Here is a 27,190-nt window from a genome sequence, read left to right on the forward strand (position 1 = left end):
CCCTCTTTTTTTCCCCAAACTTTTTTTACCAAATCTTTTTATCCAAATCTCTTTATCCAAATCTCCCTCTTTTTTTTTTCCCTAAATCTTTTACCCTAAATCTTTTTTCCCCAATTTTTTCCCCAGATTTTTGTCCCCATTTTTTTTCCCAAATATTTTTTCTGGATGAAAACCATCTCCCTGTTCCTTGGAACCCCCTCTCCCAGAGCTGGGTAAAATCCCAGCGCATTTTAACCCTTTTTTTTTTTTTTTTTTTTAAAATAAACCCTGGAATTTGGGCTGGTCCTCGATCTCCCTTGGAGCGCTTGGAAGCCCCTGGACCGCCCGGCCTCGGCTCTGCTTCCCCCCGGGATCCATCTGCGGTCCCCATGGATCATCCGCCGGGATTTCCCGCCCTGGGAATGCCCCGCTGGAGGCGGAAGCAGCCAAGGTAGGAAGGTTGGAACTGATGATCCTCCAGGTGTTTTCCAGCCCTGACGTTCCTTCCCCGGCTGTTTTCCAGTGGCTGGGTGATGTCCCTCCAAGCCGATTTTTGGGATTTGGGGCTGGAAGTGCGGGATCCCACTCAGCCAAAGGCTCCTCGGAGCAGCACAGGCTGTCAAATCCCGGGATCCCGCGGTGGGAGCCGCGTAAGGAAGGGCTGGGAATCGTGGCAGGGGTGGATTATGGGGGTTTTTCTGGATAATCCCCCGAATTCCGGCTCGGTGTTTTGCAGGGATGGGGGTACCGTGTGCGGGGAGCGGGAGCAGCTGGCAGTGGGTGATTGGGGACGTGCCGAGGGATGTGACACCGCCTGGCCCGGGGCTTGTCCTGCTCGTCCCGCCTCAACTTCCTGCCCCAAATTCCCTGGAGCCGAGCGAGACCTTCCTCCTGCTCCTCCTCCTCCTCCTCCCCGGCCCCTCCCCTCGCTCCCGCCGGGGCCGTTTGTCCCCACTTTGGGGACAGGGGGGCGGGGCCGTGTCGTGCCAGTGCCACCTGCCGTGCCAGTGCCACCTGCCGTACCAGTGCCACCTGCCGTGCCAGTGCCACCTGCCGTGCCAGTGCCACCTGCCGTGCCAGTGCCACCTGCCGTGCCAGTGCCACCTGCTGTGCCAGTGCCACCTGCCGTGCCAGTGCCACCTGCCCTGCCAGTGTCACCTGCTGCCCGCGCCCCGCCCCGGCACGGCCGGGGGACAGCGGGGACACCGGAGCAGGGGGTGCGACCCCGTCCCGCTGCCACCCCCGGGCCACCAGCGCTCCGGGCTGGGCAGGAGAGGGGAACGCAGGGGGGACAGTCCCACCCCCCGGCCGTGCCCACCCCTCTCGGGGGCACTCGGGGCCGGCGGGGGTGGCACTGTCCCCTCCGCACGGCGGGGGTGGCACTGTCCCCTCAACCCGGCAGGGGTGGCACTGTCCCCTCCGCCCGGCAGGGGTGGCACTGTCCCCTCAGCCCGGCGGGGGTGGCACTGTCCCCTCCGTCCGGCAGGGGTGGCACTGTCCCCTCCGCCCGGCAGGGGTGGCACTGTCCCCACCGCCCGGCGGGGGTGGCATTGTCCCCTCAACCCGGCAGGGGTGGCACTGTCCCCTCCGCCCGGCAGGTGGCCCCCGCGCCACACCAGTGGCCTCCCAGTCTGCCCAGTCCAGCCCCCCTGTGCCCGCTGTCCCCCGGGGGCCAAGTGCCACCCCCAGCAGGAGGGTGGGGGTTGTCTGGGGGGGCTCAGGGCTGGGGTGACGTGAGGACAAGGGTTCAGACACCCAGAGGTGCCACCCTGTCCCGGGAGCACCCAGAGGGGTCACCCTGTCCTGGTCTCGTGCCGATGCCAAAGGGCGTGAAAGGGCAAAGCCCTGAGCTTGGACCCCGCTGGGATCCGGGTGGCACCTCCCAGGGATCTGGGAGAGATCCCTGCAAGGGGACATGGCCATGGGGCTGTGGCTGCCACCACTGCAGGGCTTCGGGTGCTGTCCCCGAGGGCTTCGGGTGCTATTTCCATTGGGCCCTGGGTACCACACCTGAGGGATTTGGGGTGCCACCTCCAAGGGGCTCTGGCTGCCATCCCTGTGGAGTTCTGATTACCTTCCCGGTGGAGATCTGGGTGTCACCCCCTGGGATTTTGGATGCTATCCTCACTGGGCTCTGGGTGCCATCCCCAAATGGATTTGGGTGCCATTTCCACTGGGCTCTGGGTACCATCCCCGAGGGATTTCGGGTGCCATCCCAGAGGGGTTCTGGGTGTTCCCATCTGGCTCTGGTCGGTGCCATCCCCAGGGATCTCTGGGTGCCACCCCCCTGGCATCCCCTGTGACAGAGGGGACAATCCAGCCCTGGTGGGTGCTCAGGGTGCTGGGGCTGCTCCCGGGCTGAGCGGGACATTCCCCCATCCCCCGGCTTTGTGCCTGTGCCCAGAGCCGGGATCTTCCACCACGGGAACCGCTCCCCATCCTCGTGGAATTCCCAAAAGCCTCGGGGCGGCTGCAGCCGATGGATGCTGCACATCCACGGGGTGCGATCCCAAAGGATGCGGCGCTCAGCCCGGCCCGGGAGGGGGGCGATCGCCCCCCGAGTGGGCACCGAGACGAGGCGGGGGCCTCTGGCGGTGACCCCGCGGTCCCCGGGGGACACCTGAGCCTCCCCCCCGGCCCCGCCGGCTCCGGTTACGGCCCGAATTGTTCCTCCCGGCTGGAAGAAATGCCGTCAGCGCCGGCGGATCGGTGGCCATTACTAATGCATGAGATTCCAGCGGCAGGGACGCGGCCGGGCCCGGCCACCCGGAGCGGGAATGGCCCCCCCAGAACGGCCCGTGCCCCCCGGGGGGACAGACGCGGCCTCGGGGAAGGGTCTTGCTCCGGGCTGGCATCGACCGGCCCCCAAATACCGGCTCGGGATGGCGCTGGATGCGCCTTTCCCAGGGAACAGGCGGCACGTGCTCTCCAGAGGGGCTGGAGCCCAAGTGCCCATTCCAAGCCGCATCCCAGCGCCGCATCCCGGGAGAGCGGGAGTGCTCCTGCAGGGAACGCTCAGAGCTCAGCGCCTGTTTGATGGCAAATGTCCCTGTTCCCCCCGACTGGCGATTCTGAGCCTTTTCCATCCGGGGCGTCTCCCTCCCCGCTTTGCCCCTTCCCAGTTTTTAGCTCTTCTTCCCAAGCTCCTCTCCTTCACCCCCGGTTTTCCTCATCCCAAATTTTTCCCACCTCTAGCGTGCTGATGCCAAACCCAACAACTTCGCCCTCGCCCACCTCGGACCAAAACCCTCCCCAAACCACGGTGGTCCCACGCCGGGGGGTGGGAATCTCATCCCCCCAGGACGAACCACAGCGACCCCTCCCCTATCCCTGAGCTCTTTTTCAAACCAGGATCTCGTGGAAAGGGGGGTGGGGGGGATTTTGCCAGTGCCATAACCGTGCCGGGGGGGTTCCCGGCTAATGCACCTCTGCTCCCTCATCCCCCACGTCAATATCCATTATCCCCGGCCCCATCTGAGCCCGGCAGGAGCCGCCGAAGGAAACGCGGCCCGGCAGAGCCCCCACCCCGGGCGCTTTCCCCACACCCCACCCCCCCGCCTTTCCAGAGGCTGCTCCAGGTCCTTCCACATCCAATATTCGGCCGAGGAACAGAAGAAGCCGCTGTAAATTTTTAAACAGGGCCATTTGCTGCGCTCGGTTTACGGGGCTGAGCCCTCCACGAAATTCTGGGGAGCCGGAATATCGACGGTGCCGGGGACAGGGACGAGCCCCGTGCCAAGGGGTTGGCACCACGGAAGCCATCCCAGCTTCGGGATCATCCTGGGAAGATGATCCCCAGGCTGGGATGGGAGACCCCCGGGTGTCAGGGGGCATCCCTGGGCATGGGCACCATCCCTGGGGTCTTGGGGACTGTCCAAGGTGCTTTCCTGCTTGGGGACCATCCTGGGATCTCAGGCACTATCCCAGGCTCTTGGGGATCATCCCAGGTTTCTCCTTGCTTGGGAACTATCCAGGGCTCTTGGGGAAGGATCCCTCATCCCCCCACGTCAATAGTCCATTATCCCCCTCTTGAGAACCATCTTGGAGTCTCAGGAACCATCCTGGGGTCTCAGGGACCACCCCAGGGTCTCGGGCATCCTCCTGGTTTCTGGGGCCTATCTGCCCTTCTTGGAGACCATCTCAGAGTCTCAGGAACTGTCTTGGGGTCCCCAGCACTCCTGGGGATCATCCCAGGCTCCTGGGAACCATTCAAGGTGCCTCCCTGCTTAGGGGCTATCCCAGGATCTCAGGGACCATTCCTGGGCCCTTGGGGACAATCCTTGCACCTATCGGGACATCCAAGGTGTTTCAGGGCTATCCCTGGGTCTCAGGGACTATCCCGAGGCTCTTGGGAACCATCTGGGGTTCCTCCCTGCTTGGGGACCACCCCAGGATCCTGGGGACCACCCCAGGGCAGAAGGAACATCCCAGACTCTGGGGACCATCCAGGGTTGCCTCCCTACTTGAGGGCCATCCTGGGATCTCGGGGACCATCCCAGCTCTGGGGGACCATCCCAGGACCCTCCTTTCTGCAGCATCACCCTGGGGTCCCACAGCACATCCCAATCCCACCCCAATCCCCACCATCCATCACCCTCACCCCCACACTGACCCCCTCTTCCCACCCTTGTCCTTCCCTCCCCACTCCCCCATCTCTCTTCGGGGGATTCTCCCCCCATCACCGTCTTCTGCTCCACCTAAACCCCCCCTTAAAAAAATCCGGGAAGCCCCGACCGGCTTCTCCCACCCTCCATCCCGGCTTCTCCCACCCTCCATCCCGGCGGCCGCGGCAACCCGATCCGGGTCCCAGCGGGCACCTGGCCCCAAACTGGTCGGGCTGGTTTGGAGCCCAGCGCTGCACACGCGCTTTGGGGCCGGGGGGGGCTCAGTGACCCCCTCCCAAATTTCTCTCTTTCTATTCCCATACGTGTTTCACACCCGTGGGGGGCGTTGGGGGTGTTCGGGTGCCATTTGCGGGTGGGATTTAATCTGGGGAAGAGACGGAATTTTTGGGGGGAGGGGGGAACGCAGCGGTGCCATCGCCGTGGCTGCAGGGCTGGGGCAGGGAGGGGACCCCTCCATCATCCTGGAGACCCCTCCATCACCCCGGGGACCCCTCCATTATCCTGGGGAAGCCACCACCACCCTGGGGACTCCTCCATCCCTCGGGGGACCCTTCCATTATCCTGGAGACCCCTCCACCAGCCGGGGACCCTTCCACCACCCCAGGGACCCTCCATCATCCCGGGGACCCCTCCATCACCCCGGGGACCCCTCCACCACGCCAGGAAAACTGCGGAGACGCCCCCCGTATCCATCGCAGCGAGGGTCGCGCCCCCCTCCCCGGGGCGGGCGGCGGCAGCTGCGCCTCTCGGGTTGCGCTGATGGGGGGGCTCAGGATCGTTTTCCTTCCCCCAGCTCCGCTCGGGGGGAGTTTCGGGAGCGGGAAACCGGATCGTGGCTGGAGGGGCGGCTCAGGTGCGCGGGGTCCGGTGTCCGACAGCCGGTGAGCGGCCCCGACGGCGGCCCCGGGGCGGGCCCGCGCCGCCTATAAAGGTGCCCCCCCAGGGGGAAGGAGCCGCCGGCCGCGGCTCGGCCCTGCCCGCGCCCTGCCCGCCCTGCCCGCCCGGCCGAGCCGCCCCCAGGCCGAGGGATGGGCGGGCACCGCCTCCCACCCGCCGACCGATGGACCGGGGGGGTCTCTCCGCCTGTTTAGCAGCTTGAGGAGTCCCCCCCGCCCCGCGCCCCGGGCTGCGGGGGTCCCACCGTCATCCCCCGGGGTGGGTGAAGGGGTAACGGGGGGACATGGACCGCGCCGGGACGCGGCGGGGCGGCCCCGGGGTGCGGTGGGTGGGAGGGGGCGGCCCAAGGTGAGCCCGTCCCCCTCCCCGCCCCGGGCCCGGCTCCACCTTCCGGGGCACCTGGGCCAACTGGGAGCCGCAGGGGGTCCCCGGCCGGGCTAAGGACGCCGCCGCTGCCGCTCCCCGCCACTTGGGCGAGCGCCGGGGCGGCGGCCGGCGGCAGGGACCCTCGGGGACGCGGGGTGGCGGGGGTCCATGTCCGTCTGTCCCCCCAGCCCCGCGGTGACCCCCTGTCGGGTCCCGGCTCGGCCGCCCGGAGCCGAGGCAGCGCCCGGAGCAGAGGTAAGTGCGGCCGGGGGCAGGTGGGGTCCGCTCGGGACCCCCTGGGGCTCGGGGACCCCCCTTTCAGCCGGTCCGTTCCTCCCGGGGCCCCTCCCGGCAGGATCCGGCCCCGGGGCGGGATGTGCCCCCCTGTCCCCGCTTTTCCTCGACGGAGGGTCCCCTGAACCCCTTCGGGCTGAGCCCCCCACCTCACCCCTCCTCCGAGCGCCCCCCACCCTTCCCGGGGTCCCCCAAACCTCTGCCGTCGGGGGGAGATCGCAGCGATCGCGTCTCACCGGGACGAAGGGATTGACAACGAAATCGGGGTCCGGCCCCACCACCCGCGGCCACCGCCGCCCCTCGGCCCGGGAGGGGGTATTTTGGGATCCAGGCGTGCCCCTCCGACCCCCCCGGTGCGATGTGGGGCCGCTTTGTAGCCCCGGCGGCAGCCCCGGCGGCACCAAAAGCACCGGTAACGAAAGCCCGGCTGAGGGGACCCCCTGGCAGGGGGGGTGCTGCTGTGGGGGGTGTCCGAGCCCCCCAACGCCGCGGTAAGAACCCCCCTGTCCGCCCCCCCGCCCGGTGCCGCGGTGAGTTTAGGGAGCCGCGGGGTCAGGAGTGTCCCCAGCCCTGCGTGGGGACACCGCAAGCTCGGTGGGGAGGGGCAGGGCGGGTCCTGCCCGGCCGGGGGGTGCTGTGAGGGGAGAGGGTTCCTCGGGGGGCCATGGCCGGTGTCTGCGGCACAAACCTGCCCGGGCCGACCCCAGAATGGGGCTCCCGGCTGAGCACGGGCGGCTCCTTCACTGTCGCTGTCCTTGTCGCCGTCCCTGTCCTCGTCTCTATCTCCATCCTTGTCCCCATCCCAAGCCCATCCTCATCCTCGTCTCTGTCCCTGACCACGTTCCTGGCTCTGTTTCCATCTCTGTCGCCATCCCTGTTCCCGTTTCCATCCCCATCTTTATCCCTGTCCCCATCTCTGTCCCCATCCCTGTCTTCTCCTCCTTCTTCTTCTTCTTCTCCTTCTCCTTTCCCTTCTCCTCTTTCTCCCTATTCCTGTCCCCGTCCTCATCTCCATCTCAGCCCCATTCCCATCCCCGCCTCTGTCCCCATCCCTGTCTCTGTTCCCTCCTGCCCTTGTCTGCATCCTCATTCCCATCCCCATCCCCATCTCCTTTCCCTCCCGCCCTTGTCTCTGTCCTCATTCCCATTCATTTCCCTCCCATCCCCATCCCCATCCCCATCCCCATCCCCATCCCCATCCCCATCCCCATCCCCATTCCCATTCCCATTCCCATTCCCATTCCCACCTGGTGATTCCCGGGGACCGGGACCCGCAGCCAGGGAGTGGGTTTGGGGTGTGGAGCACAGTTGGGCGCCCGCCCCCCATGGCAGGGGTGACAGTGGCAGTGCCACCGCCCCGAGCCACCCCAGCCCTGTCCCCGCACGGCCGAGGTGGCTCCGAGCACCATCTTGGAGGCGCCGCTGCCATCCCCGAGCATCCCTGGATGGCTCCGGTGCCCTCGGGCATCGGTGATGGCGTTGGGCCTGGTGGGGCCCCAGAAGGGTCAGGGGGGCCGGGACACGCCCGTAACCCCGGGGCGGGTGTGGGGCCTTGCGGAGAGCGCTGTGGGGCGGCGGGAGCGGGGCCGGGGGCCGGGGGCCGGGGCCGGGGGCACATCCGCAATGCGGCAGCTCCCAACGTCACAGCCACGGCCCCGCAGGGGCCGGCCCGGGCCTGCCCTGCCGCAGTGGCCTTGGGCGGGGGACACGGGGGACACGGGGGCACCCCAGAGCTGCCGCCCCCACGGGGGCCGGGCCGGGGGGCAGCGGGAAGGGCCGGGAGCGCCGCCGGGGCCACCGCGGCTCCCAAAGTCACGCCAAGGATGGCGCCGGGCTCGGCCTCGCCCGTCGGGCACCAGGGCGGGGTCCCCCAGGTGAGGACGCCACGAGGCCTTGGGGGGCTCCACTTCCCGTTGGGGGCTGGGCCGGGCGGGGCACCGGGGCTGCCCCGGTTTTGGGTGCCGCTGCCGGTGGGAAGGCGGGGCGGGTGGGGACACGTCTGTCCCCTCTGGTGTCACACCCGAACCACGGGGTGGGCCCGGCCCTGCTGCTCGTCCTCCACCCCTAACTCGAGGCCGGGTGGGGTGTGGGGGGTCCTGGCTGCGTCCTGGGGGGGTCAGCTCCCGTTCCCAGAGCCGGGGTATCCCGAGCTCATCCCGGGCCCGCTCGGCTCGTTGGGGCCTCGGCTTTGCCCACACAAAGGACACTTTGTGCCTTCCTCCTCCTCCTCCTCCTCCAATGGTGCCGCTGGGACGAGGCCGGGGCCGCCCGGGGGGTCCGCAGCCATCGGGCGGGGCTTGGAGGCGTTTTGGGGGGTCTGCAGCCATCCAGGGGAACTCCACCACGGGGAGGGGCTGCATCCTCTGGGGGCTCATCCTTTGGGGGGTCTGCGGCAACCACGAGGGCGTGTGAGATCTGGGGGGGCTTTGCCACCGTCCGAGGGGCTTGGGAGCTTTTTTGGGGGGGTCTGGAGCCATCCAGAGGGGGTGGAACCGTTTGGAAGGTCTGCATCCTCTTGGGGGATCCGCATCTTTTGGGGGGGCTCACCCTTTTGGGGGATCTGCAGCAATGAAGAGGGTTTGGGATTTTTTGGGGGGTTTTGCAGCTACTTGGGGGGGTGTTGTGACATTTTGGGGGGTTTGCAGCCATCCCAGGGATCTGCCACCATTGGGAGGGGCTGCGTCCTTTAGGGGGCTTGCAAAGTTTTGGGGGGTCTGAGGCCATCGAGAGGCTTGGTGAGATTTTGGGGGGGTTCAGACGTTCAGGGTGGGTGGGAAATTTTTTTTTGAGGGGAGTTGCAGTGGGGTTTTTTGGGGGGATGATTCAAGTCATCAAGGAAGGTCACAACTTTTTTGTGGTCTGCAACCATCTGGGGGGGCGCGGCCTTTTTTGGGGAGTTAAAACAATCCAGGGGAGCTGCAGATTTTTTAGGGGGGTTCAGCCATCTAGGGGGGGTTGCAGCATTTTTGGGGGGGTTGCAGCCATTTGCATAGTTTAGAATTAATTGGGGGGGTTGCAGCCACCTGGGGGTTGTGGAACCATCCAGGGGCTTTGGAACCATTGGGGGGCTCTGGGATCATCTGGGGGGGGGGCCTAAAACCATTGGGGGGCTTGCATAATTTAGGGGGTCTGGGATCATTTTCGAGGGCTTAAAGCCATCTGTGGGGTTGGTATCATTTCGGGGGTCTGTCACCGTTCCAGGGGCTTGAAACCATCCGTGGATCTGCAACATTTTGGGGGAGGTGTGACTGTTTTGGGGGGTTTGCAGCCGTGTTTTGGGGGGTGGCAGACCTGGGGCTGGGCCACCCGCACGAGGTAGAGCTGGGAAATCCCTTCCAGCACCGAATCCCAAAAATCCCCATCCGAGCCGGGGAGTGGATTCCCCCCTCACTCCTCCCGCAGAGGCGGCTGCGGGACTTGGCGCTTCCCTTTCCCCCGGCGCTTCCCGGGGCGTTTTGCCGATGGATGATCATCGATTCCCGTTTCTCCCGGGGCGCGGGGGGTGGGATTCGGGCGCGGCAGGGAGATGGAGCTCGCTACTCCTGTCCTGTGTATGGCACTGGTAGAATTCACTGTGCAACGCCGCGGTCAGTGAATTACCATAGGGCCATAAACAGAGCAGAGACAGAGCCCGAGCCCCGCGGGGCCCGCGCGGCGCCGCCCAGCCCGTTTTGGCACTAGCACATTTTTGCTTTGGTCTGTAGCGTTGGAGCAATTATGTGTAGTGCCAATATGGGAGGAGGTGGAGACAGCAGCGCTGGGGGCGGGGGGCGCGGGAGGGGCACCGCGCGGGGGGAGGAGGGTCAGGGCGGGGACGGTGCGGGAGGAAAGGTGGGAAACGCCCTGGGATTACTGGGGTGGTGGAGGGGTGGCCAGGATCCCATCCAGGGAGGGGTGTCCTTCAGGGCCCAGCCAGGGATGTCCTTCAGACTCATGGAGGGCTGTTGGATTCCATCCCTGGAGGGATGTCCCTCAGGCCCCATCCAGGGAGGGATGTCCTTCAGATCCCATCCATGGAGGGATGTCCATCAGACTCCATCCAGGGATGTCCCTCAGACCCCATCCAGGGAGGGATGTCCTTCAGATCCCATCCATGGAGGGATGTCCCTCAGACCCCATCCAGGGATGTCCCTCAGACCCCATCCAGGGAGGGATGTCCTTCCTATTCCACCTATGGAGGGATATCCATCAGATTCCACCTGTGGAGGGCTTTCCATCAGGCCCCATGCAGGGATGTCCCTCAGAACCCGTGCCTGGAGGGACATCCCTCACACCCCGTCCAGAGATGTCCTCACACCCCGTCCATGGGTCCATCCCAGCGTCCATGGGTCCATCCCAGCGTGGTGTCCCAGCCCGTGGGGACATCCCAGCCAGGCCGTGTCCCCAAGGATGGACCCCCCTCACTCCTTGTCCCCTCCCACAGTGGTGGCATCTCCACGGGTTGGGCCGAGCACCCCACGGGGGATCAGGAGTTGCACGTGGGGTTTCCTGCCTGGGTGGGTGAAATGATGTTCTCTTTTTTCCCTGTTCTTTTCCTGTTCTTTGCAGCTCTCCAGGCCTGGCTCCGCAGCCCCGTGTGCCCCTGTCCCCAGCGCTGCCTTTGGCAATGGTAGAACTCACACTGGTGCAGTAGCAGGATCCGGTGGTTCTAGACTTGCCAACTACAGCCCCGGGGAGCTGCCACGGACACGGGACCCCTGCGCCGGGGGGGGCACCCCAGCACCCCCCCACCCGGGCTGGGAGGGTCCCGCGGGGCCCTGCGTGGATTTGGGGCGTGGGGGTGTCTGTGCCCACGCGGTGCGGGGGGATGCGATGCCCGGCCCGGGGTGGGGGGGTCCGACATCCCAGCGTGTCTCCAGGGAGGGGGATGAGGGACCTGCAGGATCCCGGTCATTGGAGCAGCCGGGCCACGTGTCCCGCCTGCCTCCGGCGCTCGGGGCTGATCCGGGACCCGATTCGGGCAGGGCCGTGGGCGGGGGTGGGATTAGGGAGCAGCTCCTGCCCCCAGCCCTGGATCCATCCCCTGCTCCTGGATCCATCCCCTGCTGCTGGATCCATCCCCTGCTCCTGGATCCATCCCCTGCTGCTGGATCCATCCCCTGCTGCTGGATCCATCCCCTGCTCCTGGATCCATCCCCTGCTGCTGGATCCATCCCTGCTCCTGGATCCATCCCAGCTCCAAACGCGGCTCATGCCCGTGTTTCTGGGAAGAGCAGACACTGATGCAGCCGGACAGGCCGGAGCAGCTCGCGGTGGCTGCCGCGCGTCCCCGCCCGTCCCCAGGAGCAGGGCAGGGCCGGTGCCGGTGTTTTGGGGGACGCAGGGAAGGGCAGGGAAGGAGCTGCCGTGCTGGGGGCGGGGGGCTGTGCCCGGCCCGGTCCCCCTGCCAGGCCCCCGGGCTGAGGTTGGGTATGTAGGGCAGCGATTACCAGATAAACCCGCGCAGATTGGATCACCGGGATTAGGCTGCACGCTCGGCTCATCCTCCCGCGCTGGGGGTGGGGAGGGACCCACGGGGGTCCCGGGGCAGGCGGGGGGCTGTGGGGGGCTCAGGCTGGCCCTGTGTCTGTCCGTGTGTCCGTGTGTCTGTTCATCCACCCGTCTGCTCACCCAGGGAGCAAAGGTCTGTCTGTCTGTGCCTCCAGCCATGCATCCAGTGGGAGTCCAGCCACACATCCCCCTCTGTCTGTCTGTCTGTCTGTCCAGCCGTGGAACCATCCAGGCACCTACCTGCCTTTCCATGCTTCCATCCATCCATCCATCCATCCATCCATCCATCCATCCATCCATCCATCAGCTCGTCTGTCCAGGCATCCAGACGATCCAGACACTGCTCCATCTGCCAGTCTGTATGTCTGTCCATATCCATCCATCTGTCCATCCATCCACCAGTCTTTCCATGTAACTGTCCATCCATCTGTCCAGTCAGACATTGATCCATCTACCAGTCATTCCGTCCATCCATCCATGCATGCATGCATCCATCCATCCATCCATCCATCCATCCACCCACCCACCCCTTGCCCCCTCTCCCAGTCCGTCCATCCCTCCCTCCCTGCCCCCAGTGCTGGGATTATTCCCCCGTGGGGGGAGAGGGGGCGGAGCCTCCTCCCCAAGCCCCACCCCAAAAAGGCCGCACCCATCCAAACCCCACCCCTTCCCAAAAGGCTCCACCCCCCAGCCACCCAAAAGTGGAGCCGGTGCCCAGCTGGACCAACATTCCCAACGTTCCCGCGGGACCAGCTCCCTGCTGGGAAGCCCCCCCAGCCCCCCTCCATCCTGGCCTTTCCCAGCAGCCCGACTCATCCCGAGCCTCCACCGGCATTTTTGGGCTCAAACCCTGCAGTTTTTGGGCCCAGCCCCTGCAATCTGTGGCCCCGTCTTGCAGTTCAGGGCAGAGCAGCGCTGGGACAGGAACAAACCCACGCAGGGACCCCAGAATCGCCCCGCGGTGCCCAGGCCGGGCAGGGGGAGCGGCTCCAGCCCCTGCAGCCCATCCCAGTGGGAAGCAGAGGTGGCTGCTGCTCCAGGAGCCGTCCCAGCGGGAGGCCCCGACCTGCTTATTAAAGGCCGATTAAGGCAGATTAAAGCTCCCCGCAGCGTCTGCCGGGCCTGAGCCGCCTCCCCCGGCCCTGCTGCCGCAGCCAGGGCCCCTCGGGGGGGTGTCCGGGGGTCCTGGACCCCCCAGCTCCCCTCCCAGCTGAGGCAGCATCTTGGATAGCCAGGCTTGGAGCTTGGATCTGCCCCCAGGGAGCATCCACGTCCCCTCCGTCCTCCCTTCCCTCTCTCTGCCTGTTCTTCCCACCTTCCCTGCTCACTCTTGTCACCCCAGGCCCCCAGAAGCTTCCACAGGACTCATCCTCCCCTCTGGAGCCAGGGATCGGCCGTCCCGACATTCCAATAAAGCTGCTGAAATCCAGCCCTGCGCTTCCCGGCTCCTCCTTGGGTTTGCACCCCCGACAAACACACCCGGGAGGGGGGTCAAGGGAGGCTGAAAAGGCGGGAATTCCACCCCAAAATCCAGCTCGGCCCCCGGGTGGGAGCAGGGGGTGGTGGTGGCAGGGATGCTCCAGCATTCCCGAGGTTTCCATCCGGCCCACGTTGACGTGGTAAGAGGGGAAGGAAGGAGGTAACTTGGACACACGGGAAGGATTTAAAGCCCAGAGCACCCCCTGGACAGGGAGGGGCGGCTCAACATGCCCCAAATCCCCCAAACAGCAGAGCTGGACACACGAATAGACACATTTGTAACAATTTATTGAATGAGGCAATAACAGACACTGGGAAAACAAGGGGGGAGGGGGTCCATGCTCTGCTATTTTCCTGGGTTTTGCCTGGTTTTTTTTGGGGGAGGGAACCTCTGGGACTAAAAGAACCTCATTTCATCGCCAAAGAAAACACGGACTTGAAAAGCCACCGACATCTGCACCACGACCATAGAAAAATAATCATTAAAAACCAAAATCAGCCGTAAGTTGGAGAACCAGGACTGTTCCTGTGGAAAGATCTCCCCCCTCCCCTGGAAAAGGACCCAAGAACTGTGTACAAAGAACGTTGGAAAGGGGGGGGGTGGGAGTGGGGTTTGGGTGGGGTTTTTTTCTCCATATAAAACAAGTAAATACAAGAATCTGAAAACTCCCTCGGAGTGAGACGGGGGGAACTTGAATGGCCACGTGGGGATGGGAATAAAAAACACCCCAAAAAAAAGAACCCCCAAATTAAATCCCGTGGGAACTGCTGGGGGTGGGGGTGGGATGTCCAGTAAAATTCCACACCCCACACCCCCCCCTTCAAAAAGAAATCCCCTTGAGGCTTTTTTGAACCCTCCTGGGAAGGATTTTGGGATTAAAAACCCTGCTGGGGGATGCACAGGGAAGGACTGGGAGCCTGGATCTGGGGTGCAGAGGGTCCCCTACAAAGAGAGGGTCCCAAAGGGGGGTTCCCAAAGGGAGGGTTCCCCAAAAGGGAGGGTTGCCCAAAGGGGGGGTTCCCCAAACCCCAGAGGGAAGGGCCTGCACTCGCATCCCCCCACTACCCTCAGGCAAAACTTTTCCCATGGGAATCAGATCTCCAGGGCTGGGAAGGGGAAGCTGAGGGTCCTGGGAAGGGGGAAAGGAGGGAAGTGGGGAGGGGGATGAGCCCGAGGCGGCTCTTTGGCGAGGAAGATCCTGGGGACGTGGTGGGGACGCAGCCAGAGCCCCTTCGGAGGCGCTTCCGCTCCGGATGAAGAGCCACGAAACCGGGAAAATAATAATAATAACAACGACATCGACGACGACAATAATAATAATAATAATAAAGAAAAACCCAAGGGGCAGAATGGCAGGTACTTTCAGAGCAGAGAAGTGGGGGCAGGTCTCCAGTGTGCACCAAGGGGAGCCGGGCGGGCCAGGCTGGGCTCTCCTGGAGGAGCATCATCCCTTCGGGAGGTGCCACCCCCTGCAGTCACACGTGCAGTTTGGTTTGGTTTGGTTGTTTTTTTTTTTTTTCCCAGGAGAGGAGTCTTTTCCCAACTTTTTTTTTTTCCCCCGTTCTGGGTGGGTTTTTGTCCTACAAAAGTCCGTATTAAAAGCGGTCCGTGCCTGCTTTGCCGTGCCCGGGAGGGGCAGGAGCAGCCGAGGGTTGTCCACGCTCCCCGCTGGCCTCGTCCTGCTCCGTCCCGCGGCCGGGGGTGGGCTGGGGGTTTGAAAAACGGGGCTAAACATTTGCTTTCGTTTTCTTTTGAACCTCCTCGGAATCCCAAAAGTCACAATGTGGCTCCTCCGGGAGCGGAGCGGCGCTACAAAAAATGCACTTTTTTACACCGACATCCTCTGCCAGGATCTCAGGACTCTTTTCTCGGTTTTTCTTTTTTAGTAATTTTTTTTTCCTTTAAAAAAAAAAACCCAAACAAACAAAACAAAACAAAACGACCAAAAAAAAAAAAAAAAAAGATCAACAAAACCTGTGGGTTTGTTATTTTTTTTTGTTTTTTTACGCTTCCAAAGCTGGGAGACTCCGAACGCCACCTGATTGCATCTCTGGAGAGGAGTAAAAAAAAATCTGCAGCCGAGTAAAGAGGCTTGGGGACTTGCTGCGGGTCACTGGTCCAGGGTGACCACCTCCACCGCCTGCCCGTCCATGGTGACGGCCGTGTCCGCTATCCGCGTGGTCACCGGCGCCATCGCCACCTGCACGGGGCCGTTGCCCTGGGCCAGGCTGGTCACCACGGTCTGGTACATGCTCACCGGGATCTGCACGAGCCCTGCGGGGACACAAACCCACACGGGACGGTTGGAGGGGAAGGGGCAGCCCAGAGCAGGCCCAGGAGCTGCTCCCAGGGCTGGATCCCTCTGCTCTGGAGCCAGGCTGGGACAGCTGGGGGGGATCACCCGGAGAAGAGAAGGGTCCAGGGAGACCTGAGAGCCCCTGGCAGGGCCTAAAGGGGCTCCAGGAGAGCTGGAGAGGGACTGGGGACAAGGCCTGGAGGGACAGGACACAGGGAATGGCTTCCCAGTGCCAGAGGGCAGGGACAGATGGGAGATTGGGAAGGAATTGCTGGCTGGGAGGGTGGGGAGGCCCTGGCTCAGGTTGGCCAGAGAAGCTGTGGCTGCCCCTGGATCCCTGGGAGTGTCCAAGCCCAGGTTGGAGCACCCTGGGCCAGTGGAAGGTGTCCCTGCCCATGGCAGGGGTGGCACTGGATGAGGTTTAAGGTCCCTTCCCACCCAAATCATTCCATGATCTCTTAGTGAGACTTTTCATTCCATGTGTGACTTCCAGGTGGGATGGGAGCAGGGGTGGGCTGGGGTGGGGCTGGGGGGAACCCCCCGAGCTCAGCCCACACCCCGAGGCTGTGCAGCTGCAGGGAGAGACAATAAGGGTAAGGAGGAAAGAAATGAGATTGGTTTTCGGGGTAGGAACCCAAAGCAGCCGTGTTTGGGGGTGGTACAGCAGGCACAGCACAGCCAGCCCTGTCAGGCCCAGTTTCCTGGAGACAGGGATTGCTCCGACGTGTTTCTCCCACATCCACGGCTGTGCCCCCCCAAGCCCACCAGTGACACCCACAGCTAAGGAACATCCCTCCAAAACTTCTTCCACTTGATTTTCCCAGAGCTGGGAAACGTGGGGTTGAGGAAGGGATAAACTTGGCTTCTCCCACCCCCTGCAACTCTGCAGGTCACTCCAGCACCTCCCCCCTGGTGGCACATGGAAGGATCCCTGTGGATCAGACACCAGTCCTGCCCGTGAGCTCTGGTACAACCACTGCCAAGCACAGTTCCCTTCCTCCAGCTGCCCCTCCATCCCAGCCGGGTCCTTCTCCCCTCACACCGGGACAGGGGAAGGACAGAGTGGGACCAGCCAGCCCTGGTAGAGCCAAAGCTGCCCCTGGCACCAGCTGCAGGCACTCCCACATTTATAGTGCATCTGCCACAGAACAGAGAGAAAGGAAAGCCAACCCTGATTCTCAGCCCTTCCCTGGCCATGGATGGGTCTGGCAAAGCAGGAAACACCTTTTTCCCAGCTGCAGGAAGGGATGAGATGCCCCTGGAGCTGGGAAAGCTTTGGAGCACAGAGGGAAGTCCCAGTGTGTCCCAGCCAAGGTGACAACAAAACAAGGAGGCCCCCGAGGGTTACTGTGAGGTGAGTGATGGAAAGAGGTGGAGCAAAGAGCAAGGAGCTGGTACAGCCCCAGGGAGCCAGGCAGGGCATGGGAATGGCAAATCCTGCAGGCTGGGGGGACAAACTTCATCCTTCCACTCCGGTGTTACCGCTGTGCCCACCCCTGCCTTGGGGGATTGGGAACAGCGAGGCAATGTGGGCATTTCTGAAAACATCTGCCCCTTTGCCGGGGAAAAACCCAGCTTTTTGGGGTCACCACAGAGGCGGCAGCAGCGGGGGGGCAGTGCCTGCTCAGACAGCACGTCCTGAGCGAGGCCCCCCGACAAGGCAGGACAGCCCCTGGTGGGGCAGCGGGGGCAGAGCTGCCCTGCCAAGGGCACCCATCGGTGCTGAGGGGGCACAGCCCGGGCGCTGTCCTCGGATAACTCGGTGTGCAGACAGGAAAGCTTAGGAGGAGTTAATCGTGCTGCCCAGGGGGGTGACCCGACCGGCCCAGCGCCTGCTGCTCCTCCAGCACCCTCCTCCCCTGGCACCTCACAGCGCTCCACAGGGGAACCTCTGGGGTCCCCACGCCCCAGGGCTGCCCCACGCCAGAGTGGGGCATATATATATATATATCTATCTCCATACCCAGCCCAACCAAGGAACTGCTTTCCTGGTGGGATGCTCCAGCACTGACTTCAGGAGAAAGTTCCAGGCTCCCAGGGCGCTTCCCGGTCAGGAAGAATTTTAGGGAACAAAACTCTGGAAGGAGAGGTGGGGCTCAGTCCTCCTGAAGCGAATCTCCCACCAGGGCCTTTGGGAGAAGGCAGCACATCCCAGTTTAAGCAGGACCTGGGGATCTGGCCTGGGATGCACCTCGAATCCCCCCTCCAGACCAACGAGCCACCTAAGCCCGTGGGGCTGCGAACCCGGAGGAGACGGACAGAGCTCCCGAGGGACACACGGACAGCCCAGGCAGCAGAGTCACCACGAGCCCCACGGACCACAGACACAGGCACGGCCCCTCCACGCTGCCAAACACGGGTCATGGGGACACCTGAGGGATCAAGGAATCTGCTGGGCTGGAAGGGACCCACCAGGACCAACCCAACGGGGTTGGTTTTTTGGGAAAGGCTGAATTAATTCAACCAAGGTTTGGCTGAACACTGCCAAAATTGGGTGATGGGGAGACCTGAAGGATCACAGAACATTCTGAGCTGGAAGGAACCCACAAGGCCCAGCCCAAGTGGGTGGTTTTTTTTGGAAAGGCTGATGAACTCAGCCAAGGTCTGGCCACGTCTTGGAGTGCCCGGAAGAGCGGGGAAGTGTCCGTGAGAGACGGCGCCGCACAGATCCCTTTCTGCCAGGGATTAAAGCAAATCTCCTCAGCTCTGACGTAGCCACCTTCCTGCCAGGGGTGGGAAGAACCCAAAGGAGGAGAGGACTGGGAAGTCTGTGGGCATTAGGGCAGAGCTGATCGCCCTTGGGAGGGACACGATTAGAGCGCCGAGATGCCGTAATCAGGTCTGGGATTGGCCCCGCGCTGCATCTGCTCAGACCTGCGCCCTGATTAGCCCTAATCTAGCTGGCATATGTTAATCTAAAGCGTGGATTTCAGACCCTTTCAATTGTATTAAACCCAGGAAATCCATTAGACACAAAAGTCCCGAGTCTTTGGGAAGCTGTGGGTCTGTGAAGGGAGCGCTGCGAGGAACGGGCAGGGAACGGGGATCCCGTGGGATCAGGGACAGCTCAGACCTCCTGCCTGGGGAGGGACAACAGCAGAGCTGATGGATCACACCCTGAGCAGCACAGACCATGGCCATGGATCCCTGGGAGTCTCCAAAGCCAGGCTGGACAGGGCTTGGAGCAGCCTGGGATAGCAGGAGGTGTTGGGGTTGGAGCTGGATGGGCTGTAAGGTCCCTTCCCACCCAAACCATCCCAGGATTCCATGGCCTGAGCCACTTGAAACCACCAGGCACTGAACAGGAGATGAGGATGGACTCAGCCTAAGACAGCAGGGAGAAGGCAGGGTGTCCTGTGTCCCTGAGCAGGACAGCATTCCACATCTGGAAGGACTGGGAGTGGGCACAAAGGCTGGGGACTTGTCCGTGCTGCACGTGCTGTGATCCCAGGGGTGAGGAGGGGTTAGAGCAGGGCAGGCACTGGCACTGATGATCCCAATTCCCTGAACATCGACAGCCAGGGGCAGCCACAGCTGGTGCTGCTCCTGAGATCCAGTGTCCAGAGGCACAGCCAGCAGCAGGGAGAGGCATTCCCAATGGACTGGATGCCAAGGTGGGCACACCTTGGACACCACAGGGCTGAAGGGTGTCTGCTTTGACCTTCTGAACCCGCTGTAGCGCCAGGAGGGAGAGATTGAAGCCTCTCAGCCCCCCTTAGAGCTCTGAAGGCCTTACAGTGCTCACACAACGATGGCAAAGGCTAAAGAGAGTGGAATTTCCCACTGGACTCCCTTGGCTGTTGACATACAACTCACTCAGAGGGCTGTGTGTCCATCTCCTCAGCTCTCACTGAGGGGAACCAGCAGCACTGTGCTCAGCACGACTGCTGAGCCATTTCCCTGAAGATATTCCTGCACAGCCTGAGGAATCCAGCCGAGATTCCCATGCTCAGGAATGCCCCAGCACACAGCTCAGGAGATCCCATCCCATCCCTACCTACAGTTCACACAGCTCAGGAGATCCCATCCCATCCCTACCTACAGTTCACACAGCTCAGGAGATCCCATCCCATCCCTACCTACAGTTCAGGAGCAAGGGTGACTTTTGGGGATGAGATGGGGGAATTCTCAGGGACAGGAGGATTTTAATGCAATGCAAGAAATGGAGCAGAGAAATGAAAAAATAAATTAAAATCAAGCTGGAGGGCCCCCCAAAACCACAATGTTTGCCCTCAGTGGGCAGCAGAAGGGAAGAGCTGCATTCCCACGTGTAAATACATCCAGGCTGCTGCAGGTGAGCAGGGAATAATGGTCTTTTCTGAGAGTTTTTCCATGGGACAGAGCAAGATGAGCTGGAGGTGCAGCATGGAAAGCTGCACTAGGTATTAGAGGTGGGGAAAACCCCAGGCAGCAGCTCAGTGGGAGGTCAGTGAAAAAACCCCTCTGACCGTGGAGAGGAAGAACCCACCAAAGCCAAAGTGTGCCCTGAGACACGAGGTGCTGCCAGGACACCACGGATGGGATCTCAGCCCAAAGCCCCAGTGCAGAAATCAGGCACTCCAGGAACACCACCCCACTCAGAGGGGGCAGGGGAAGCACCAGACATCCCTGAACTCCTTGTTTGAGAGCAGCTGAACTGTCCTGTGAAGGCTCAGCCCCCACCTCACTCCCCCTCACCTGCAAGAGCATCAAGGACTGACGCAAATCAGATAATTGGAAGGATTTTCCCCATCAGAAAATCCTGCCCCTGGATCCCTGGAAGTGTCCAAGGCCAGGCTGGACGGGGCTTGGAGCAGCCTGGGATGGTGGAAGGTGTTGGGGCTGGAACTGGATGATCTTTGGTCCCTTCCCACCCAAACCATCCCGTGATTCTGTGACGGGGACAAATCACAAAGAGCCTGTCTGAGGGGTTTTTTAAGCCCTTCAACTGAAGCCCTGAGAACTCTCCAGGCACACAGCGGTCCCAGCTCTTCCCCACAGCCCCTCTGTGCCAGCTCAGCTCCAAACACAAAGGCTTTTCCTCCAGGTAACAGACTGCAAAGAGCTGAAGCGCCCGTTCTGAAGATCCCCCATCACCTGTCTTTGCAAGAGCTACTCCGGTCAAAACACAACAAGGAGCACTGTAAAGAGGCACCCGAGGTGACACCGAGGTGACACCGTAACCTTGACTGTCCTGGGAACAGGAGGTAAACACAGGACACAAAAGGTGCAACATTCCCATCAGCAGAGAGGCAGGAAGGACAACCCTGGAGCCACCGGTCCTGCACACCCTCAGGGCTGTCCTGGTGTCACCCCCTGCTCAACCCTGCCAGGCACTTCTTCTTCCCTGAGCTTTCCAGGGCAGGCCTGGCCTGGCACTCAGTGCTCTGGGCTGGGGGACAAGGTGGGGATGGGCACAGGGGGGATCCATGGGCTGGGAGGGCTTTTCCAGCCTCAGGGATCCCGGGGGTGATTCCTTGGCTCCTCTGGATCTCTCACAATGAGCTTTTCCCTCTCATTTTGGATGCCTGGATTTTATCTCTCTCCAAATGTCAGCTGGAGACCAAGCTCCCTTCTCCAGCTGGGAGAGGGCAGCTCATCCCACCATTCCCGTTTCCTTCCTCCCTGCCAGGGTCAAAGCTCAGCCAAGATCTGCAATATCTTTGCCTGAATCTCCCTTATTTCTTCCAGATCTTTTTTGAGTTTTTGAGGTTTGTTTTGGGTGTTGAGGGATTTTTTTTTTTTTTTGAGTTCTTTTTAAGTTGCAGCACTTTGAGACCAAAACACAGGGCTGGGGTTCCTGATTTCCAGGAGGGGTTTTTTTGTATTTAGGGATTTTTTTTTTTTTGAGTTCTTTTTAAGTTTCATGGGGCTGGGATTTCTGATTTCCAGAAGGGTTTTTTGTATTTAGGATTTCTTTTTTGAGTTCTTTTAAAGTTACATGGGGCTGGAGTTTCTGATTTCCAGGAGGCTGGTTTTTTTGGTTTTTTTTTTTTTTTTTTTTTTAGAGATTTTTTTGAGTTCTTTTTAAGTTACATGGGGCCGGAATTCCTGATTTCCAGAAGGGTTATTTTTTGTATTTAGGGATTTTTTTCTGGAGTTCTTTTTAAGTTACATAGGGCTGGAATTTCTGATTTCCAGAAGAGGGTTTTTTTTGGTTGTTGTTGGTGGTTTTTTTTTGTTTGTTTGTTTGTTTGTTTTTTGATGTTTTAAGTTGAATGGGGCTGGAATTCCTGATTTCCAGGAGGGTTTTTTTTGTATTTAGAGTTGTTTTTGTTTGTTTGTTTGTTTTTTGTTTTGTTTGTTTGGTGTTTTTTGTGTTTTTTTTTTTTTTTTTAGTTCTTTTGAGTTACATGGGACTGGAATTTCTGATTTCCATGGGGATTTTTTTGTGTTTAGGGATTTTTTTTTTTTGGGGTGTGGGGGTGTGTGGTTCTTTTTAAGTTGCAGCACTTTGAGACCAAAACACAAGACTGGAATTCCTGATTTCCTGGAGTCTCCGATGCTGGAGGGGACGGCCCGACCTGCCATGTGACACAGACAGGGAATCATCTCCTCCCAAGGCAGGGGTGTGCCTACCTGTGGAGAGGAGCTCGTCCCTGGACTCCAGGGCTGGGAGCTTAGTGGATAACCCCCCTAAGCCCCCGTGATGAGCTGGCTTTGCTCTGGGGCACGGGGCACACCTGAGAGGATTACCAGCCCATCCCGCTCCATCGTCCACGCAGGAAACGCCGACAAAAATAGAGGGAGAGCAGCAACACCCCAAGCCCTGCCCCACTGTGAGGGTCTGGCTTCCCTCACAGTCCATTCCCTGGCAATAAAAATGATGGAGCAGACGGGGCTTGTCCATGCCCAGCTCCTCAGGAATTAGGGATAAGAAACACCTGAGAATAAATGAGTTTGCTCCTCCTCTCAAAAATCAAGGGTTAAACCTGACAGATTCTGAACAACCAGCTGATGAGGATCCCTGTCATGCATTTCCAAAAATCCTGACTCCCCTGTATTTTCTGTGGAGTTTAACTGAAGGGGGGAAGGAGGGCAGGGAACTGCCCGAGTGTTGCACCACTTACATGGCAAAAGTCCATTTGAAAGCAAGGAATTATTATCAAGCACTGAAATTTTGGAGAGGCAGGCAGAGCTTCTGCAGGAACAACACTCTGGGTATCCCTGGAGATCACCAGAAAGCGTGGAAAGGGAATTAGAGACGGATGTCTCTAAGGATAAAAGGTGTGTCTGTGGCCCTTCAGGTCAGGGAAGGACAGACACAAACTCTTGGATCTTCCTACCCTCCTGTGCTGTGACCCCTGCCGGGCTGTGGGACATCAGCACACCCCAAAGGCTCTGCATTCCCACCCCAAACCGTGCCCAGGCACAGCAGAAAAAACAGATATAGAGATATAGAAGGTAGATAAAGCCCCTTTAACCCCAAGAAGCACCACGTGGTGAGGAACCTGAGGGTGACAAGAGCACCACCAGCTGAATCCCAGCATTCCAAACTGCCAGCACAAAAATCCACTCACCTGAGGGACACTCTGCCAGGCTCCACTTGCAACCTGAACAGTCTGCTGTTAGGATGCCTGACAATAAAACGTGGAAAAGGCTGAGAAAAGGGCAAATACTGCAGCTGGGGGAGGGAGGGGGTTAAGTGGGGTAATTAATGTATTCAGAGCAAATCCACCCTCTCGGGGGAATTCCAAAGTTCCGTGAGCACACGTGGGGAACACCCCAACATCAGGCAGAGTAACTGAGAGGTTCCTGACTGCACAGAGCACTGTGTGTGCAAACAGCAGGTGAAGTGGGAGGTGAGGATAAGATATTTGTGCTGTATTTTACATATATTTAAATGAATTACTTAATTGGCCCAGAAACGAGAGGAGTAGAATCCCCCATGGAGCAGCTCGGGCCACTTCCAGTAAAACTCTCCATAATTCCTGGGGTAGAGGGATGAGAGACGAATGAAAAGCTGCCCGAGTGGGATCTCCCTGTATCCTGTGAGCACGAGGCTGGAAAGCTCCTGAAATCCAGGCCCTGGCAGGAGCTCCATGGATTTCAGGGCTCCGGGATCCGGTGGAGTTTCAGCTGGTGCGGAGCTGATGGATCCCCTGTGAACAGGGACATTACCAGGCACTCCAGAGCTCTCAGCACACGGAGATAAAGCAGGCATTGTCCTGCAGGAAGGCAATCCGTAACCAGATAGGCCCTGGCTCCAGCTAAAAGCCATTTTCCCAGCGTTTTCCTGCCTCGTTCCGCAGGAACTACAACACAGGGCACATTCACACCAACCCACGGGCTCTCTTCCCCCAGTGTCCCGTTGGTGCCTCTTCTCCAGGGAATTCTTAACCCACCAGAGGTGCTGAATTCCCAGCACAGCTTCTGGAGCAGGAGGATCCCTTGGGAAGGCGCTCCAAGCTTTCCCCTGCAGGCACGGAAAGCTGCAGCTCTGGTGTGTGTGCCCGAGCCTCCCCACGCACTGGGTGCTGCTCCAGCCACCAGCAGGTGAGTCACCTTTATCCCACAGCCCCAGAGGGTCCTTTTGCCCTCCTCCTCAAAGCACATCCTCCAAATGCAGCTCTGAGAGCATCCCTGCCACACGGACCTGTCACGGCATCGGCGTCACGGAGCTCTGGGGTCTTTCACGGGACAAGGGGCCTGTGTGGCACCTGCAGGACCTGCCCCATCCTCAGCAACACCTCACAGTGGAAATGTGTCCCAGGCTCTGCCAAGAGCAGGCTTTTACGCTCCACATTCCTGCTGTTTGCTCGCCCCATCTCCCACTGCCTGGTAGCTGGGATGGGTTCCCACCCCTCTCTCTCTCCTGGGAACACTCGTTCCTGGGATGCTGCTCCTCTGGCAGGTTCCTCCCCTCTCAGCTCTGCCCAGCTGCTGCTCAAGAGGAAGAAGTTTGGACCCTGGGCTGGGGGCTGCAGGCCCAGGATCTGAGCAGGGCAGGGCCCGAGCCGGGTGGGTGGGAGACCCTTGGAATGCCAGGAGAAGGCCGGGATGGGGCAGGGGGAGGAATGAGCTCGTCTGCCCTAAGCAGGGCTCTTCCAGGTGTTTTGTCCCTGTGGGAGGGAGACTTGTGGCACGTGGGTCCACGTGGATAAAATTCATGAGGACAGTCAAGGGGCTGTTTGTGCAGCAGCTTTTCCTGTCGCTTCCCAGGGCAGGGCAGAACAGGCTGGAAGGGCTTCCTGAGAGGGAGAGGAGAGGAGCTGTGATGGCTGGAGAGGATCATCTGTGATTCTCTGATTCCATGATCCTCAGGCCAGAGCTGCACTTGCTGGCTGTGGGAATTCCCTGGCTGTGATTCCATGATCCTCAGGCTGTGGGAACGCCCTGGCTCTGACCGCAGATCTACCAGTGCCAGAGCCCAGCTCTGACACAAAGACCCCCAAACCCAGCCAAATCCCAGCCTTGTTCACCTCCCACAGCACTCCAAACCTCTCAACACTCAACTCCTACTGGGAAGTGCAACCCAGACCTTTTTGTTTTGGCAAGGAAGACACAGCAGGAACCTCAGGGCAGATTTGGCCAAGGTTGCAGTGGCACATCCATTGGAGCAGCAGGAAACAACCACTTCCAAACTCCCCGAGGGCTGGGATCGAACACAACCCCCCCAGGCTGCTGATCCCTGGCACTTCAAAGGAGCTGCAGCTCCCATCTTGCTGCCAGCAATAAAACTGCACTTCCATTAGCTCCCTGTTCTCCACAGACACACAGCAGTCCCACCCTGCACACGCCAATTAAAGTCCCCTAATGCTTGGGAGAACAAAGCTGGGGTATTTTCCCTTCCTGATGGGAAGGGATGGAAGGGAAGAGATCAGCTGGCTCAGGGGAATAGCAGAGAGCCTTTCACTTCAAGGCCTCACATCCAGATCCGTCCCAGGCCAGGGACAGCAGATGGTCCCTCTGGAAGGCCGTGCTTGCACAGAATAAGGGATTGTCTCAGTGGCTGGACAGGGTAGTGCAGCCCCAGACACACTGCTGGGGGTTTCTGGGACAGAAACCCTGGCATTCCGTGGCTACAACCTCTGCCCACCTGATCAAAGGCACCTCGATCCTGCAGGGACCTGAGGGACATCACTGCTGCCCGTGGGGTGCAGGAACCTGGATCTGGGGCTGCCACTGCCTGTTTGAATCTGTCATCAGCCCCTTGCACTTGGCAGCACCAAAACCCCCTCACTGACCTTCCCCTGGGAGGTTCTGCAGGTTAAAATCCTGGGGAAATTCAGGGATCTGTGCCAAACAGGAGGAAAACCCCCAGGCATGATAAGTTTTCTGTGATCTGTAAGGTATGGGAATAACAATACCATGATTAATTTTAAGCCAATTCCAAGCCAGTGCTCCCTCAGCCATTCCCTTCTCAGAGTCTGTGTCCTCTCCAGGGCACACCTGAACTTCCCATAGGAAGGCAGAGAGTCCATGGAGTGTCCCTGGAGCAGAAGGGGTGGGACACCTGAGCGTGTCGCTGAGAGGGGAATTTGTACAACTGTAAGGGAATAAATTAAGCCCAAAGGTATGGAGGGTGCAAAGAAAAAGTCAAATTTAGGCTTAGAAATGTCACATCTGGTTTAGGAAAAAATTCAGAGGAAAGCACTTGAGGAGAAACGGCTTTTTGTAATTCCTGGAACCTGTCTGGCAGCTCCAGGGAAGCACCTCCTGGAAGCACGTGTGGTGCTCCTGACCTGGCTTCTGTGGCTCCAAAGCCATCAGCTGGTGGATTCCTGCAGCCAAACTGACAGCAGCCATTCCCAGGAAGCAGGAGCCACCCTCCTGCTCCGGCCTGGCTGGGCAGAGCAGGGAAAATAGGGCGATTCCCCGGGATCCTCCTGCCCAGCTGTTTCCTGGCTGCGGATTACCCCGTCACATGAGCTGCTTTACAGCAAAGCCAAGCTGTCTCCCTGGGCTGAGAAGGTCACTGGGAGACAGGGGCCTGCAGGGACAAACACATCCCTGCCAGCTCCTTCCCCAAGGGACCCCCCAGCAGTGGGAAGAGCGATCCCGACTCGCCAGAGGGCAGGGAGAGGTGCCTTTACCTTCCAGCCCTTTGCCCAGCTGGGGCTCACCAAGGAGGGATATCCCAGTGTTCCACCTCGTGCTGCCCATTTCCCAGGCTCCAGTCCAAGGGCTGGAAGCTGGAAAAATCCTTGCAGTGCCAGATTGACCTTCCCTTGCTCGTGTGCCCACCAGTGTTCTGGACAAGGCCGCCCCAGTGCCACCAGCCAAGGGACACCAAGGGGGAGCCGCACCCCCTGCACAACCTCAAACCACACCCAGGTCAGTCCCCTGGCAGGAAATGTCCTCTCCAAACCCCCAGACATGAACAGCAGGGCTGCTGAAGAGGAAGGAGTTTCACCTGGGAATCTGAAAGTTCAGTGGAGCCACAGAGGGAAATGAATTAACCCGGCCATTTTCAGCAGGGCTGGCTGGCAAGGACAACATTCCAGCCCCAGGACAACATTCCAGCCCCGAGGATGCAGCACAGGGCTCTTCACTGTGCCCCAGGGGCACCAGACAGATGGGGGTGTTTTTAGACTTTGAAATCAGCCCCTGCTCCGGAGATCCAGCAAAGAGGATAAATCCAGGCACAGAGGGATCCTCTGGAAAAAGCAATAGAGGAACTGAGGAGCGCAGACCCTGCTGAAGAAGCAGCTTGGGAAGAGGGGCTGAGAACTTTCTAAGGCAAGGGAAGCAAATCCTGAGCTGTTTGGAGATGTCCAGGAAGTGGGAATGCCCAGTCCAAAGGGCAGCAGGGCGTGAGGGAGAACAGAAACCACAGGTAGC

General features: G+C 60.5%; 2 protein-coding genes across 3 annotated transcripts in view; both read right to left on the reverse strand.

The window, feature by feature from the left end:
- Positions 1-7,666: 7,666 nt before the first annotated feature.
- On the reverse strand, positions 7,667-8,536 carry LOC126644405 (proline-rich protein 2-like). Its single transcript, XM_050323737.1, has one exon. The coding sequence runs from the start codon at positions 8,534-8,536 to the stop codon at positions 7,667-7,669; it is 870 nt and encodes a 289-aa protein (XP_050179694.1).
- A 4,861-nt stretch (positions 8,537-13,397) lies between these two features.
- The window catches only part of NRF1 (nuclear respiratory factor 1), a 43,432-nt gene continuing 29,639 nt past the window's right edge, over positions 13,398-27,190 (reverse strand). For both annotated transcript variants that reach the window (XM_050325042.1, XM_050325043.1), the window contains one exon: positions 13,398-15,405. In XM_050325042.1, the coding sequence (XP_050180999.1) occupies positions 15,242-15,405 (164 nt within the window). In that variant the 3' untranslated portion in view covers positions 13,398-15,241. The remainder of the gene's footprint in view (positions 15,406-27,190) is intronic.

Source organism: Myiozetetes cayanensis, unplaced genomic scaffold, assembly GCF_022539395.1.
Source record: "Myiozetetes cayanensis isolate MyiCay16 unplaced genomic scaffold, myiCay2020 scf3, whole genome shotgun sequence".
Lineage (NCBI taxonomy): Eukaryota > Metazoa > Chordata > Aves > Passeriformes > Tyrannidae > Myiozetetes > Myiozetetes cayanensis.

Bases quoted from the DNA above. Each gene is read 5' to 3' on its own strand.
- LOC126644405 (XM_050323737.1), bottom strand. From the start codon at position 8,536: ATGAGCCCCCAGAGGATGCAGCCCCTCCCCGTGGTGGAGTTCCCCTGG.